The sequence below is a fragment of the Chinchilla lanigera genome, unplaced genomic scaffold (genome assembly GCF_000276665.1).
Source record: "Chinchilla lanigera isolate Chin_1 unplaced genomic scaffold, ChiLan1.0 scaffold00081, whole genome shotgun sequence".
Taxonomy (NCBI): Eukaryota; Metazoa; Chordata; class Mammalia; order Rodentia; family Chinchillidae; genus Chinchilla; species Chinchilla lanigera.
This window is the reverse complement of record NW_004955482.1, coordinates 1,162,307-1,178,165: the sequence shown is the minus strand read 5'-3', so window position 1 is coordinate 1,178,165 and position 15,859 is coordinate 1,162,307. Positions and strand designations below refer to the sequence as shown.

At 59.2% G+C, this 15,859-nt stretch overlaps 1 protein-coding gene across 3 annotated transcripts in view; it reads left to right on the top strand.

Annotated features, from left to right (window-relative positions):
- The first annotated feature begins 5,078 nt into the window (after window positions 1–5,078).
- Window positions 5,079–15,859, top strand: part of Adgrd1 (adhesion G protein-coupled receptor D1) — an 82,007-nt gene continuing 71,226 nt past the window's right edge. The window contains exons 1-3 of one of the 3 annotated variants that reach the window (XM_005402986.2): window positions 5,080–5,497; window positions 5,573–5,609; window positions 14,275–14,358. In XM_005402986.2, the coding sequence (XP_005403043.1) occupies window positions 5,432–5,497; window positions 5,573–5,609; window positions 14,275–14,358 (187 nt within the window). In that variant the 5' untranslated portion in view covers window positions 5,080–5,431. Of the gene's footprint in view, window positions 5,610–14,274; window positions 14,359–15,859 lie in introns of all 3 variants that reach the window. The other 2 variants (XM_005402985.2, XM_005402987.2) reach the window with 2 other exon arrangements.

Genomic DNA, 15,859 nt, shown 5'->3' with positions numbered 1-15,859 from the left:
CAGCTGTCACACTAAGTTCTTGCCCCTGTATTGGTCAGTTCCTGCGTTTCTACCTGGGATTCTGTCTCCGTCTCTTCTGCTGTCCAGAGGAGAGGGCGGGGTGGCACCACAGAGGCATGGCTGCTGAGGCAATGCCAGGACCCAGCTGCCCGTCCTGTCCTCCCTTCCTCTGCACTCTCGAGGTGTCCTGCTCACCCAAGCACTGCTGCTGTCAGCTCAGAGGTTTGTGTCCCTGACCGCTGCAGTGCGTCCTCAGTGGGGTGCGTCCTCCGTGGGGCGCACTCTCTGAGCGGGCAGCAGTGATCTGAAGTTGCTGGCATGCACGGTCCCCGAGGTGGGACAGAGAGGAGAAGGGAGCACAGGGCCTGGCGTGGGTGGTGTTTCTGTGGCCCAGGCTGCTGCACGGAACACTCCAGCTGCCAGCCTCGGGGCCTCCCATTCCCGGGGTTCTGAGGAGCGCACCCCTGGTTTGCTGCTTCCTGCCCCCAGGACCTAGGCGCCTGCCAGGGCCTGCCTCCTGTCACCGCTGGGTGATGAATCACAGCAAGTCCGGGGCCCAGCACTCGGAGGCGAGGCAGGAGGACTGCCATGAGTTCAGGGCCAGCCTAGGCTACGGAGAGGTTTTAGGTCCATCCTGAACTACATAGTGAGAGCGTGACCTCAGATCAGAAAGCCAAGCCAAACAAAACCTCAGCAGACAAACCGTCCGTCTGTCTGTGGCTGTGCTACAGGCAGCAGCGTTGAGGGGGCTGAGGTCCAGGAAGAGCCGGCCCTCCCGACTTCCCGAGGCACCGTGGAGGGCAGGTTCTCCCTGCACGGCAGGAGCGGTGAGGAGTGGAGACCGAAAGACTTCGAGTGCGGGCAGAGGGGGCAGGAGCGACAGGGAGGCCGGGGGCAGCAGCCCTGGGTGACGGGGTCCGAGGTGGACGCTGGCATCGGGGAAGGGCGCTATGGACTTTCTGGGCCTTGGCAGTGGTCCCATTCATAGCACCCAGCACCGCTCTGTGGGGTGAGCTCAGGCCAGAGGCTCCCCACATGAGCGGCTGGGTGCTGCAGGCGGGCCCAGAAGGGTCTCCAGGAACACGTCTGTGCAACCCGTTCCTAAACCCCATCAAACGGTGGACTTGGAGCCCGCACTCCGGCCTGGACCAGAGGCAGAATCTCAGGCCTGCACAGGGCTCCTTCCCGGGTGTAGAAGGACGCATGCCAAGCCGGCGTCGGCAGGGAAGGAAGTGCGTGGCTTGCGTCATTGGCACGGTCTCTCTGGCTTGATTTCTCGTCCACGGCCCCCAGGACTGGAGGTCAGCCCTCACGCGGCTCAGCGTCTTGTCCCTGTGAGTCTGTCTTAGGGCCAGGACGTGCCTACGATGGTGACCGCTGCGGGTCTCGTCCCTCACCCGCTGCTGGCTGAAGCGTGTGTGTCTGTCGCAAGCCAAGCGGGCTGCAGTGTGGGTCAGTGCTGCTGGTGCTTGGCCGGGTCTCCGGTGCGTCCTGTGTGTCTCGCTCATACCTCTGCTCTGCTGCGTGCGACTTCTTTGTGTTTCTGTTTGGAAAAGTGTTTATTCCTCCTTCATTTTATTGCAATATGACTCATATACAATAACACTCACTTTTGTGTTTTTTGAGACAGAGTTTCACTATGCAGCTCAGGCTGGCCTCGAATTCACAGCAATCCTCCTGCCTCAACCTCTTAAGTGCTGGGGTGACAGGTGTGAACATTCAGCTGTAGTACTTTCACAGGGCTGCACAATCATCACCACTAACTTCAAAACATTTCCACCCCCGCCCAAAACAACCCCTCACCCATGAGCTTAAATACACGTGGTGCCTCTTGTATGAGAAGCCCAAAGTAAACACCAGCTAACGAGCAAATAAGAGACAACAGGAAATTGGGGGGTGAGGCGGGGACCAGGAGTGGGGGCGAGTGAGAGCGGAGGTGAGTTACACGTGTGCACAGCCCTGCGGTGAGTGTGACCATTGCACACTGCGGTCGTGGACTAATAAAACAAAGAGAAGAAGAAATCCTGTTCTGCGGGGGGGGGGGGGCTCCCACGCCCCATTCCCAGACGTCCTGCCTGGCACTCTGGAGAAATGTCTCCCGTGCAGGACCCCGGCCAGAGACGCAAACCCTGTCCTGAGGCGGGACTTTGATACGGAGCCTGCACTGATTTCTGTTCCCGTGCGTGTGTGTGAGTGTCTCTGTGTGTGTGTGCATGTGTGTCTCTGCTCTCTGTGTGTGTCTATGTGTGTGTGTGTGCATGCATGTATGTGTATCTCTCTGTGTGCATGTGTGTATGTGTGTGTGTGTATGTGCTCCCGCATGTGCGCGTCTGCACTTATCCTGCTGCAGATGCCTGGCCGCCCGAGTCCGGCGTCCTGATTCTTGGCCGTTCATCTGCGGCTTTTCCCTCTCTGTCCTGCACCGCGCGTCCTGTCTGCCGATGGCGTCTCTCGCACTGTGGCTCCTCCTCCCGGCCGGCATAGTGGGAGCTCAGGCAGGCTGCTTCTCTGGCTCTCCGGTTTGGAGGTGAGCATTTCTGCGCCCCTCCAGGTACAATTTCCACCTCTCTGCCGAAGTCCCCCATTTTCCTGAGGGTGCTCACTTCTTCCAGGGGAACAATTAATGCATAAATCACATTATGCAAATATTCTATCCTATAGTTTTGATTGCCTGCCCTCCTTTCCTTTCTCTGTGTCTCTGTGTCTCTGTCTCAGTCTCTGTCTGTCTCTCTTTCCTGTCAGGGTCTCACTATATAGTTTAGTCTGGCATCAAGATCCTCCTGCCTCAGCCTCCAGGGTGCACCACCACACCCAGGTTTCTTTCTCATGCTTTTCATGCTTGTCACAGGTTTGGAAGGAAAGCTGGACCTCACGAGAAAGACAGGAGATGAGTCAGCAGTGCTTGTGCCAGGAGTCAGGGACAGCGCTTCGGCTGGGCCACAGCTGTGTGTGCACGTGCGCGTCTTTGTGCCTGTGTGCCTCTGTGTGCATGTGGTGTGTGCTTGTGTGTTAAGTCACTCTGATGGGATTCTGCAGCGATCTACACTGCCCCGGGACCTGAGAGCTGCTGGGCCCAAAGACACGCCCTGGGACAGGGCTCAGTCTCTCTTGTGCTGTCCCTGAGTGAACGGTGTGGTCAGTCTGTCACCAGCCGGCCCGCTTGGCAGCGTCCCTGTGAAAGCCCAGTCGGAGCGAAGGCTGGACCCCCTTAGGAACAGCATCCTGGGCTGAGGCAGAGTTGCTCATCTGCATCCGGAATGTGGGGTCCTACTCAGCAGCACCCCCTCACCTGTGCACACAGTGACTGCGGCTAACACGCGTGTGCTGTGTATTCAAACACTGTTGCTGATGTGATGGTGCACACTTGTAATCCCAGCACTTGGGAGGCTGAGGCAGGAGGATACCCTCAAGTTCCATATCAGTTGGGCTATGGAGTGAGTTCAAGGCCAGCTTCAGCTATGTAGTGAGACCCTATCTCAAAAAAAAAAAAAAAAAACCAAACATAAAAATTGCTAATGCAATCCATTTCAACATTCTTATCAAAAAATGCTGAGATGACAGCTGTGTTGACTGGCTTGGCATAATCTTTCTCCACAGAATACACAGCTCAGAGCCTCACGGTCACATCTGACTGTCCAGATTTAGATTCACAGGGTGTTGAGGGAGGAGTCTCCATGCCCTGTAAAGATGCCTGCATTTTATTTGTCAGTTAAGTGCAGGTGATTTCTGAATCTCCACAGCTTCGGAAATGCCGCTTTCAGGTGCAGAGGGAGGGGGCGGGGCTGGCCGGAGCCGGGGCCTGGGCTCTGCAGACTGCACATTTCACAGTTATCTCCATCCTGCCGCGGAGCTGGGTGCCCGCCTTTATCAAGGAGAATGTTAGGACCTGAAGGATGCACAGCCGGCCGTGGTGGTTCTCACTCATCATCCCAGTGCTGGGAGGCTGAGGCGGGAGGATCGCTGTAGGTTCAAGGCCAGCCTGGGCTACATGAGACTGTCTCAGGAGAGAGAGAGAGACAGAGAGAGAGAGAGAGGGAAGGAAGGAAGGAGGGAGGGAGAGAGAGAGGCAGGCCCTGGCTCTGTTCAGCCCTGGGTGTGGGACGGCGCATGTATTCAGCGATCTGCTGAACTCTTCCCAGCCTCAGATGTGGCCCTGGCGGCTGCCCCGCCCTCAGCGCTGGCAGGGCCTGGGCAGCACTAACCCGGGAAAGAGAACCTCGAGCTGGCCCCCTGCAGCACTGGCTGGGCGGGGAAGTTCGCTGTTGCAAAGTCTGGTAGAGCAGTTTTCCGGCCCAGGAGGGCAGATCTGGGGTGTGCTCCAGCCCGCAGCTGTGGGGAGCTCCGTGATCAGATAACGGGGAGGCGGCTGCCCTGCTCAGCTGAGGTCGTCGCCTTGGTGGAAATCCCCTCCCGAGCAGGCGTCCTCCCTCTCTAGGGAGTGTGCGGCCGGCTCTCGATTCCCACTTAAAGTCAGGACCTCAGGGCTGCGGAGCCGACCCTTGTCCGGGTTATTCCCCACTTTACAGCGTCATCGGGGCGTTTACAGAGCGCTGCGTTTCTAGGGGCCCTTGCTGGGCCTGTGTGCATTCACCTCGCCGCTCGCCGCCTCCCACAGCAGGCGGCTCCTCCCTTCCCGGTGGGGACTCAGAAGGGAGGGCTTTCGTTCTGCTTAGAGAGTGGCTGGGCAGAGCGGGCAGTGCGGGGCCGTGTGTGCCAGGGCCGTCCCCGACACGCCTGACTGCAGTGACAGCTGTGTTTGGAGTAGACTGGAGAAACGCTTGGCCCTGGGTAAACCGAGGCACCCTGGCTGAGGGGTGGCCTCGGTTCCCGCAGTGCCGTGCTTGAGGTGGTGGGTGGGGCAGGGCGCTGTCATGGGGGCCTCGAAGAGAGGTCAAAAAGACGCACGGGTCAGGCCACAGGGAGGTCCCTGCATCGTGCATTTACACACACACACACACACACACACACACACACACACACACACACACACGGCCGTCCTGACAGCTGGTGTTAGGACCCTGAGGCCGGGACGGATATAAATAGGGAGTGGGCCGAGTTTGAGGCGCTGACATCACTTGCTCCACCCGCCCTGGACGCGGTGGGAGGGTCACTGGAAGCCTCCTGCCCTGTCCCGTCCCGTCCCAAGCAACCGGCGGCAGCACAGGGGCATCGTGTCCACGGGGTCTGGACGGAGGCGCGGGGGCCGAGGGGCAGCTCTGCCTTCCTCCCCAGGCCAGGCTGGTGGCTTCTCAGCGTTCCCGGCTGGGACGTCCGCCAGTGATCCGGGCCAGGCTCCAGCTCCAAGCCCGGGAGGAGACGCCCCTCACACTCCCGACGGAGCAGACTTTCAGCTGCCCGTCCGGGAACATGTCCCTCTCCCGGGGCAGGCGAAGGTAGGAGGCGGTGTGGCCGGCCCGTGGGACTCTGCACCATGAGGACACTGCTGCCCGCCTGCCGTGGGGACGCCTGGCTGCTGCTCCTCTGCTGTGTGTGTCAGGTACCGCGCCGGCCGGGGCAGTGGCTGTGGGCGGCATCTGCGCCCTCCCCGCTCACGCTGTCGCCTTCCACGCAGGGGCATGGAGCCCAGCCCGGGGCCCAGGACCACCCAGGTGAGGCACCCCGCCCGGCCGGGCTGCTCCTGCCTGTCGGTTTATCTGCTAAGCCCTCAGGCCTCAGGGGCCTCAGGAGGCACACTTTGCTTCCGGCTACTCTGCCGTCCCCGTGGGTCGGTCCGAATGCCTCTGAGCCTTGGTGACAGCCTGTCTCTCTGTCCAGCCGTCCTTTGCTGGAGGGTGTAGGAATCCTCACGATAGAGGGAACCCCTCTCCAGGGCTGGCCGGGGTCCGTCCCTCCTCTGCCTCATGTTGCACATCCTCAGTGCCGACGCCTGCGGCCCACCCTGGCCGGCGTCCACACAGCGCTCTGGGTCCATCTATGCCTGGAGCTGCTGTCTATATGCTGGGCTTGGCCTCGGAGGGCTGCCTGGCACCAGAGCTGCCAGTCCTGGCACTGGCATCCTCTGTGCAGAAGCTCAGGGGCAGCGGGCACAACCCTCACGTGGACAGGTTGGGGACTGCCAGGGCCGTGGACTCTGCAGCCCAGGGTGCCTCTGGGCTCTCGGGTGGGGAGACACCGGCTCTGTCTCAGACCTCCTACCTCCCGTGGGGAGCAGCCGCCCGGGCTCAGGGCCCATGGCCACTGTCACCCAGCTTTCCTCTCCGGTCTGCGGGCTGAGACGTTTGGTCCTTGCCTCGGCTTTCCTCCTCTGCCTTTGGGGTAGGGATGGTGCCGCCGCCCTTTCACCCGTGTCTTCGAGCCACGTCTTAGAAGCGTGGAGGCTGTGGGTCTCCTCGGGTTTTCCTCAGCCACACGCTGGGTCTCGGCTTGGCAACCGGGGGACCTCACTCCCACTGAGGCCGGCGGGGAAGGAGTGGGCAGCCACTGCCTGGGTGTCCGGGCTGGGAGGGCCGAGAGGCTTGGGGCCAGGGTCCCTCACAAGGCCCCCCAGGCCAGTCCACGGCACATTGTTCCCCACAGAATGGAGGGCCTCTTCCAGGCTTCACGCTTGGATACGGCATCCATGTAGGTCCACACATCAACGTGCATCTGCACCCGCACACACTCCTCTGCACACGCACATCGCACACACCCATGTGTGAGCTCCTGTCCTGGACCCTACACCCAGGAGCAGTTTGAGCTCAGCGTTGGCTCCAGACCCTGCTCGCTCCTCCCTGTCGAGCTGAGGGCAGGAAAAGCCTTCCCCAGCAGGCAGCCAGGGAGGGCGAGGAGGGTGCCGCCCTGCCCGTCCGTGTCCGCGTTGCCTGTGAGGCCTCTGGCTCTGCCCGCTCTGCGCCGCTCTCCGTGCTCCTCATCCTCCCGGCCTGCCGCTCAGCGTCCCCTCTGCTTCCGCCTGGCTCAGGAAGGAGGCTGTAGACTGGGCTGTGTCACCCAGGGGCTGGAGACGTGACCAGTGCGCAGGCCCAAGCGTGTCTGCGCAGTGTGGCACTCACACGGCAGGCTCGAGGCGTGTCCTTTGGGGCAGTGACCTGCGCTCAGTCACAGAGCCGGTCAGACCTGGACTCAGCTGGGAACTCAGAGCTGGGAGGAAGCCGGGCAGACACAGGTGTCCCTGGATGCTGGGTAGGGGCAGGAAGGTGGCCACGCCCAGGTGCTGGGGCTTCGGCCGGGCCCCTGGGACAGCGGGGACCCTGCTCACTGCAGCTGCCCAAGCTTTAGTTTTAGAAAAGGATAGTCAAGGTCTCCCCGCGCTCCTATCCGCACACATCAGGCCTTTGCTGGGCCCAGCAGGTGCTCAGCAGAGAGCGCTGGCCACACCAGCCCAGCCTGTAGCCTGGGAAACCAGGTCCACAGCGCAGCTGACCCTGAGCGTCTGTCCACACGGGGCCAGGTAACCAGATGTCCTCTGGATCCTTCCCTGTCCTGGGTAGGTGAGTGTTTACTTTGGAAAATGGTCTCAGAGCAAACAAGCGCAGCAGCTCTCTGCCTTTTCTGCCGTGGACGGTCACTGCCAAGGAAGAGAGACAGGAAGCCTGCGCACCCCACCCGGCACTGGAAGGGAGACCGGGCCAGGCTGGCGGGGCTGGGACCCGCACAGGGAGCCCAGGTTCCCACCCATAGGCCCATCTCCCGGACAACCACGCAGTCCTGAGGCCGATGAACCCAAATCTGCGATGGCGCTGCCAGGAGCTGCAGGCCGCTTCGCCAAAGTCCGGCAACTCGCCCTTCTGTAGGTGGCGCCTGTCCTTACCTAGGGGCCCAGTCGTGCGCCCACAGAGCCAGAAGTCCAGTCCGTTTCCAGGAGGTCGGGGCAGCACCGCGGCCCTATTTTTAGAAGGCCAAGAGCCAAAGCAGATATTATAGTAATTACAGCTCTGTGTTTACACAGAGCCATATGGTGAGCAAGGAGGCCGGAGCCGCCCGGTCACACCAGGGACGACGCTCTCCACCTTCCCCGGACAAGAAGCAAAGCGCATTCACAGGGGAAACCCTAACAGCAGGTGGAGATCTGGCCAGTGCAGAGGGCTCTGGGTCCCCGGGGCTAACACACATCCGTAGGTCCCGCCCTTCAGCCTTGAGCGCTGTCAGCCAGTCTGCCTGAAGGGCCATTGTTTTAATCGGTAGCATAGGAAATTTGGAGGTTGCAAAGGCAGAAAATGGAATTTCTGCTTGACGGAGGGGACATGAGAGGCAGGCTGATGTCACCGTCAAAGGCACAGAGGCTGATCCGGGACAGGCAGGCACAGCGGCCAAGTGCTCCACAGAGCCCAGCCCTCCGGAGGGAACAGCTGGGAGAGCATGGGCACGGGGGAGCTGAGGGGCAGGAGACGGCTGCGTCCTGTGACCTGCAGCTGCACCTGGACCAGACAAAGGCAGGCGAGCAGGGCACAGCTGCAATCCTAGTATTACTAGGAGGCTGAGGCAGGAGGATCACAAGTTTGAGTTCAAGTTTGTTTTTTGGTGTTTGGTTTTGGTACGGAGAATCGAATTCACAACCCCATGCTTGCCAGGCAGGCACTGTGCCACTGAGCTATATCCCCAGCCCACAGGTTTGAGTTCAGCCTGGGCAATTTAGCAACTTGTCAAGAGTGTGTCTCAAAATAAAAAATCGAAAAAGGCCTGGGGCTGTAGCTCAGTCGGAAGGCCCTGCGTTCAATACCCGTACAGGAGAGAGAGAAAAGCAAGCACAGAAGGAACAGGAGTGCGAGCAGCCGAGCCCCTGGAGGCCGAGGCAGAGACCAGCTCGCCCAGGGTGTGGAGCACGCACGGGGCACAGGGGGCTCGGTCCTGAGCCAACGCCAGGGCGCGAACGCCCCAGGGACGCATGAGAGCAGGCACCGCCAGAGGACGCGGACGGGGAGGATTACAGCTTTATTTCTGAGAACCTCTGTCCCTGCCTGCCTGTCCCTGTCTCCCTGTCTCTGTCTTACACACACACACACACACACACACACACACTGAATCACTGCAACTGTAAACACAGAGAAGGCCTGGCGTGCGCCTGGCTGCGGGCCGGGACTCTCCCCCACCCCCGTTCCTCCCCTTCTCTTCCCCCTCTGCCCTGTCTTCCTTGGTCTCTCTCTTCCCCTCCCTCCCTCTCCCCGTCCTCCTCCTCCCCTCCAGGCTGGGCCCTGGCCTGGTCCCTCCCTGGCCGGTCTCTGGGGAGACTCTCTCCTCCACGGCTGGTCTGTGGGCATGGAAGTGCCAGCGTGACTGACGGGACGTCCCCGTCGGCTTTGTGATGCAGGCTGTCTTTCAGCAGGAGGACGGGGCTCTCTGTTCCTGGAAACCTCTGAGATTGGGGTTCTTTGCTCCCCGGGGCCCTGCGCTGAACCTCGAGCATCTCACGGGCACCACACAAATTTTAACTTAAGAAACGGCCGGCTTGATGACTGGGGAAGGTCTCAGATTTAAAGCATAGGAATCCCTGGCTTCTCCTCTGAAAGGCGGAGACCGAGGGCCAGCGCGCAGCTCGGTGGTGAGCGCTTCCCTGGCACAGACGAGGCCTGGGTTCTGTCCCCCGCGCTGCACACGCGCACACAGACACACATACCGAATGAAACACAAGTGGTGTGCGTGGCCGTGCATGCTCAGGCCCAGTTCCATCCCCAGCTTTAAAAGAAGCACAAGCGAGAGACCCAGAACGCGGGGGTCGAGAGCCCCGCCCCGTGGCCTGGCTGGGCAGCACCCTCGGCTGTGGGTGTGACAGGCTGCGCCTCCCCTGCCCAGGCTGGTGGGCGTGGTGTGGATTCTGGCTGCTTGTGCCCACCTGTGCCACCCCCTGGTGCTGCCCCTCGGCCTGTGCCGGTCCCATGCTATACTACAGCCGGCTGCAGCCGCCGGTCACCACAGCTCTGCGTGTGGCCTGCCTCTGTGTGGGGTCGCACGGCCTGCAGCCGGTGAGTGGTCCGCTGTGCCCGACTGCAGCAGCGCGGACCCGCCCTCTGGCGTCCTCCCTGCGGGGCCTGGGTGTGGGGCGGCTGCCGTCACCTGGCCCGTGCCTGCCTGGGGCTGGCTGTGACTCCGTCTGTGTGGATGGGACGGGGGTGCCAAGTCCCAGAGGCCGTCGTGTGGACGAGGCTCAGGGACCCATCTGTCTGTTTCCTTTTCCGTTTTTCCCCAGCTGAGCAGACTAAGGAGGGATGGGGGATGGACAGTGACCCCCAGTCCTTGTCTTGCGGGAAGATGGACTCAGGACCGCGCCTCCTCCCTCACCTCCGCCCGAGGCTGGGCTCAGCTTGTCCTCTCCCCTGGGGCCGACTCTGTCCCCGGCCAGCCCTTGAGATCTGCCAGGTGACACAGAAGGGACAGAAACTGGCTGAAAGTGGGACTGGGGTTCGGGCTGGGTGGGTGTCGCGGTCCTGCACACAGAAGCCCTGGGAGGTGGAGGGCCGCGTCCCGCTGCGATCTCCAGACGCAGTGCTGGAGGAAGATGCACAGTGCTTGTTAGAGGGCGTTCGCGCCCGGTCTGCCTGGAACAGGAAGTCAGCCGCGAAAACCTGCCTCTCACCGGCCCAGGCGCCCAGCCCCCCTCCCATTTCCCTCCTGACCCTGGACTCCGCATTCCATGCAGACAGTTGCACTTGGTTTTTCTCAGTTTGATTTTTAAAACTTAAATTAATCTTTAGCTGCTAACGCACAGACAGTGTAACATTAACGGAGTGCCGTGCGCTATTTCGGTGATCATGGGTGTGCACTGTGCCATCAGGTCCGGCCCACCGGCCTCCTCCCCAACGCTGACAGCAAAAGCCCTGGAAACCCTTTCTCTCGGCTCTACGAGCCAGTGCACAGCTGCCAGCCGCGGTCACCCTGCTGCGAGCAGCAAGCCGGCCGTTCTTTTTAAATTATGCCTGCGATGTGCAATAATCACGTTTGTTGTGGGGATGAGCGCACACATTCCCGTCCAGGTCCTTCCACTTCCTCTGCTTCCCCTCCCCGCCCCTCCCTTCCCTGCCTCGCTTCGTTCCCCCCCCACCCCAGAGCCCCCCCTCTACAAAGTCTGTCTCCCTCTTTCCTAGCAAACTCAGGACCTCGCACTTGCCAGGCAGGTGCTCGTGCCGCTGAGCTGTATCCATGGCCTCCTAGCATCTGTCTTTTATTTTGCCCTTTAAGTTATTTATGCTCCGGGTTTCTCGTTATGAGAGAAACCGTGCGCTCTGGAGTTAAGTGTGTGCGTCTGATTTATTTCACTTAACGTCATGGTCTCGAGGCGCACCCATTTTCCCATAAACGAGTCAAATTTATCCTTCCTTCGGCAGGGTAGTGCTCCACCGTGTGTGAACACGTTTTCTTTATCCACGCACCTGTTGATGGACACAGAGGCTGCTTCCCAGATTGCGCTGTTGTGTGTCGTGCTGCTGTGAGCACGGGTGTGCAGGGGTGTGCACGGGCCGCTGCTGTAAGAGGCCCGTAACTCTTTCGGGAAGACACCTGGAAGGGGCGCAGCCGGGTTGAGTGGAATTTCTAGTTCTAGTTTTCTGAGGACTCCGCGCTGATTTCCGTAGTGGTTGTACGGGTTTATGTCCCACTGACACAGAAGCCCCCTCCCCCTGCCAGCGTTTGTTTTTCTTTGAATGATGGCCGTTCTTTCCTGGGTGAGATGGAATTGTGGTGTTGTTTGATCTGTGCTCCTCTAGTGGCCAGAGGTGCCCGGCACCCAGCGCTGCACTCTCCATCTGTGGCCGCCCGCACCTCCTCCTCACGGGCCCGCAGCGTGCTGGCCCGCTGGCCCCATGTTCCCCGTTAGGTTCTGTAATTATTCAGCCAGCACTGCTGCTCGGACCCCCGACCCTGTAGCAAATCTTCCAGTGCAGAACGGCCAGGTGCTCGAGCTCTGTGGGTGCAGCAGGACCTCCAGTCTCCCTGCCTCTCTCTCCCCGGCCAGCCGAGGAGTGGAGCGCAGACCACCCAGCCCAGGCGCTGGAAATCACTGGCAAAGCTGGCCCTCGGGGAAGTATTCGAAAGCCAGTGCACTTCTTTTTCTTTGAGCCGCATGTGTTCTCTGCCTGAATATCCTGAGGTTTTTCCCTCTTCAACAGGGTTTTTTTGTAAGTGTTTTGCAATGCTGGGAATCAAAGCCCTGGCCTCAGGCAGGGTAGGCAAGTGCTCTACCATAGAGCTCCTGCCTCAGCCCGCAGGAGTTTTATTAATAGAGCTAACTTAGTACATCCAAAAGGAAATCGGTACATTTGTCACATGCTATGTACATGTTATCCTCTACCTTGATTTAACTTACCTTTTTCCTTCTGCACAGAGATTTTGAAAAATTAATTTATTATGTTTTGCTGTTGTTTCTGGAGCCAGGGTCTCACTATGCGGTTCAGGCTGGCCTTGAACTTGCTGCGATCTCCTGCCTCAGCCTCCCAAGTGCTGGGATTGCAGGCACATGCCACCACGCCAGCTTTTACACTTACATTTTGACCCATCTGGAAACTTCTGTGGTGTAAAGAGTGAAGCAGGGACATGGCTAACTGGTTCCCATAATTTTGGTTGAATTACATTTCCCCTCTGATTTAAAGTGCTGCCTTTATCTTAAACTAAATCCCCATATTCCTGGGGCACCTGTGCCCTCTCTGCTTTGGAGACCCCTCCCAGCAGCTCACCCCCTGGGGGCCCCACCTTCCCCTCTCTGGTCCTTTGGTGCTTGCTGTGTTTAGAATCTAAACTTCATAAGCAAAGTTCCCCTTGCAAAAAATCCTCTCAGCGCTGTTACAGAAGATCTCCGCAGTATTTAGGTTAATTAAAGGAGCACCGATATTTCTATAATGAGCCTGTTTTCCCAAGAACGAGTTGAGATGTGCAGTTATTCAGCGTGCTCTTCACACCCGTCAGGATTATTGTATTTTTTTGTCGTCCTTATGAAGATCATGTACAGTTCTTATTGTTTTGGTCTAAAATTTTTTTCCTTCATTGATTGCATTTGGAAAGGAGAACTTCTGTGCCATTTTTTAAGCACAATTGTTGAAATACAGGAAAGCTCTAGGCTTTGTTTGTTACTTTGTCTGGGCCTCCTGGCTAAATTCCCGCATCGTGTGGCGCAGTTTTTACTTTGTATATCGGGCTTGCATCGTCTGATGATAGCAATCGTTTTATCACCTCCAGAGCTTCCTCTACAGTGAGTAGCACAGGGCATGCGATTCCTTTTCCCCTCTGTGTCGTGGTAGACGCTCAGAGCAGACGATGACCCCCAGGCATCGGGACTGTTGTCTGCACTGATAAGTGATAGTCACGCAGGATCAGGGTGCCGGGCTCAGGCTGCAGGTCTGGGGTCGCCTCCTCCAGCGAAGGTGGGGACTTGGATTGCCCATGGGCGCGAGGGTGGGTGTCACCTGAGGGGGCAGAGCCCGGGACATCACAGACCCCATTACAGAGGTCAGATGGGACTGAGCGCGTAAACTTACTCAGCGAGAGGAGAAGACGGTGTCCGTGTAAATGTGTATCCCTGCCAGGCAGCAGGGCCACACGGGACCTGGGAAAGGAGTCGGCCCTGGGGTACAAGAGACAGAGGTGGAGCAGGGACTGAGGGAGACACAGCTGTCCAGTGTGTTGTGTCCGGCCGGCCTGCGTGTGCCGCGGGGGACGCCGTGTTCCCTGTCCTCACACACAGGAGAGGGGTTCGTGGCCTGAGAGTTACTGTTGGAGTGAGAGTGCTTATTTGTGCCCCAGCAGCGCGGGCATGATGGCAGGTGTTTTTAGCCTCCTGTCTTTCTGCTGTCCTGTTCCATCAGATAATCCCACCAAGAGGGTGGGACAAAGGGATAACAGATGTCCTCATGTTTCTCGACCCGGATGGGCCTGTGCTTAGCTCTCCACTGTCGGGCATCGAGGCTTTTGCTTTCACAGGTTGAAGGGCACCTACTCCTTTGCATTCTGTTTTGTCCCGTCAAAGAACTGCTGGGTTTCTAATGTAAGGTCTCTCTTTATTTTTTATTTGATTTTATTTTTTGTCTTTTTGAGACAGGGTCTCACAATGCAGTTCAGGCTGGCCTTGAGCTCACTTTGTAGCCCAGGCTGATCTGAACTCACAATGATCCTCCTGCCTCAGCCTCCCAAGTGCTGGGATTACAGGAGTGCGCCACCACGCCCGGCATAGGTCTCTCTTTAAACAAAGCCTATGTATGGAATGTGTCCCGCGCCCTTCGGCGTGGCCGTGGTCACTGTGATATTTCCCAGCCCACACAGGGCACAGAGGCAGACGTCCTCAGCCCTTCCTCCTCAGCGGGTTGAACTGTTGAACTGTTGCCTCTTTCTCCCCAGGATTTGCGGTCCTGGCCTCTGCTTCCCATTACTGGCCGCTGGAGCCCGTGGAGGGGATCCATGAACTTCAGGACGCGACTGGAGGTACCACGGGTGGGGGGCTGGGCTGGCCGTACGGGGACGGAGGGAAACAAACAGGAGTCTGTGCGCGTCCGCTAAGACGAGCTCTCAGGTTTCCACTAGATCCTCAGAGACTGCTGTGCTGGGAGGGCTGGATTTAGGGCTCAAAGCACGACTCAAATATGTGTTTCCCGAAACCTCGCCGGAGGATCCCAGACCAGACCCGCTGCGTGTCTGTCGGCCTGGCAGCCCCGGGCCGTGCCAACCTCAGGGATGGTTGCTGGTCTCCCAGCTGCTGCGCACACATCACCCAGGGTCCCCCTCTCACTCCCCTCACTCTGTCCACAGGCAAGAGAAAGCTGGCATTCCCCGTGTGGTTCTCCCCCTCCAGGAGGGGTTCCCTTTGGAAGTTCGGGTTTTGGGCAGTTTAGGGGTGTCGCGCTTTGCTCTACTGACTTATTGCTCTTGACTGTGTCACATGCCCAGTGGGCATCGTACATCAAGCCAGTGCGGGCCTTGTGGGGGCTGTGCAAAGTGTTTGGTTACACACACACACACACACACACACACACACAAACTGCTGATTGCTGTCCATCCACACCCGCACACCACTATTTCCCTTATTGCTATAGTTTTATGTGTTGCTGGAAATCGCCACCAAATCAGGGCCACTGGGGGCCTGGGAGCTGGGCGTCAACCACACGGTGCCACCCTCCTTCCTCCTGGCTGGCCCGCTGTGCACCCGCCAGGCGTTTTCTCCGAACGGTCTGCACCTAGGGATGAAAGCACCCCTGGGCCGGTGTGCCGGCGGCTGGCTGGGGCAAAGCAGACCACTTTCCCATGTGCTCGTCTCTTTCTCGGAGCCTGAGTCTCAAGCCGTCACCAGGCAATCATCCCAAGTGGACACATGCTGCCTTGATAGCTGCTTGTGAGGACCGGGAGCTAAGATTCCAGGAGCCATTTCCAATGAGCACCCGGCAGCCAGCCTCCTATTCGGCTCCCTGCCTGAGCCCAGTTACCACGTGAGCACGTGCCTGGGTGTCTGAGCACCTTTCCCCATGAGAAATTCTTCCTGAAATGTAACACAGTTATACTGAGTTTGCCTTTTGTGTGCTGAACACATTGATGCCTGGTAAAAAAGACAATATTTCAACGTGTGTCCCTTCAACTCTCGCTTTCCCGGGGACCCCATGTCTCAGGGACAGTGCCCTGCCGGGGGACTTCGGCTGGATCCCGGGCCCCTGAGCGTGAGGTCCGGGACCCGCAGGCCCGCGGCTGGGCCGGCTTCTGGGTGCTGGGTGTGGCCGCGCTCTGCTGCCCTGTGTTGGCCGCAGGGCCGCACAGTTGTCTCCGTGCCGTGTCTCTGTCCTGTCAGTCCCTGTGACGTCCTTTTGATGTGGGCACTTTAGAAACAGCCGAGATCAACGTCCTTTCTCTCAACCAAGTGTCCGGACGGGGGCCCGGCTTCCAGACGCAGCGTCGCCGGAGCTGGCGGTGACGTCGTTGCTGGAGGCCGGAGGTGGCC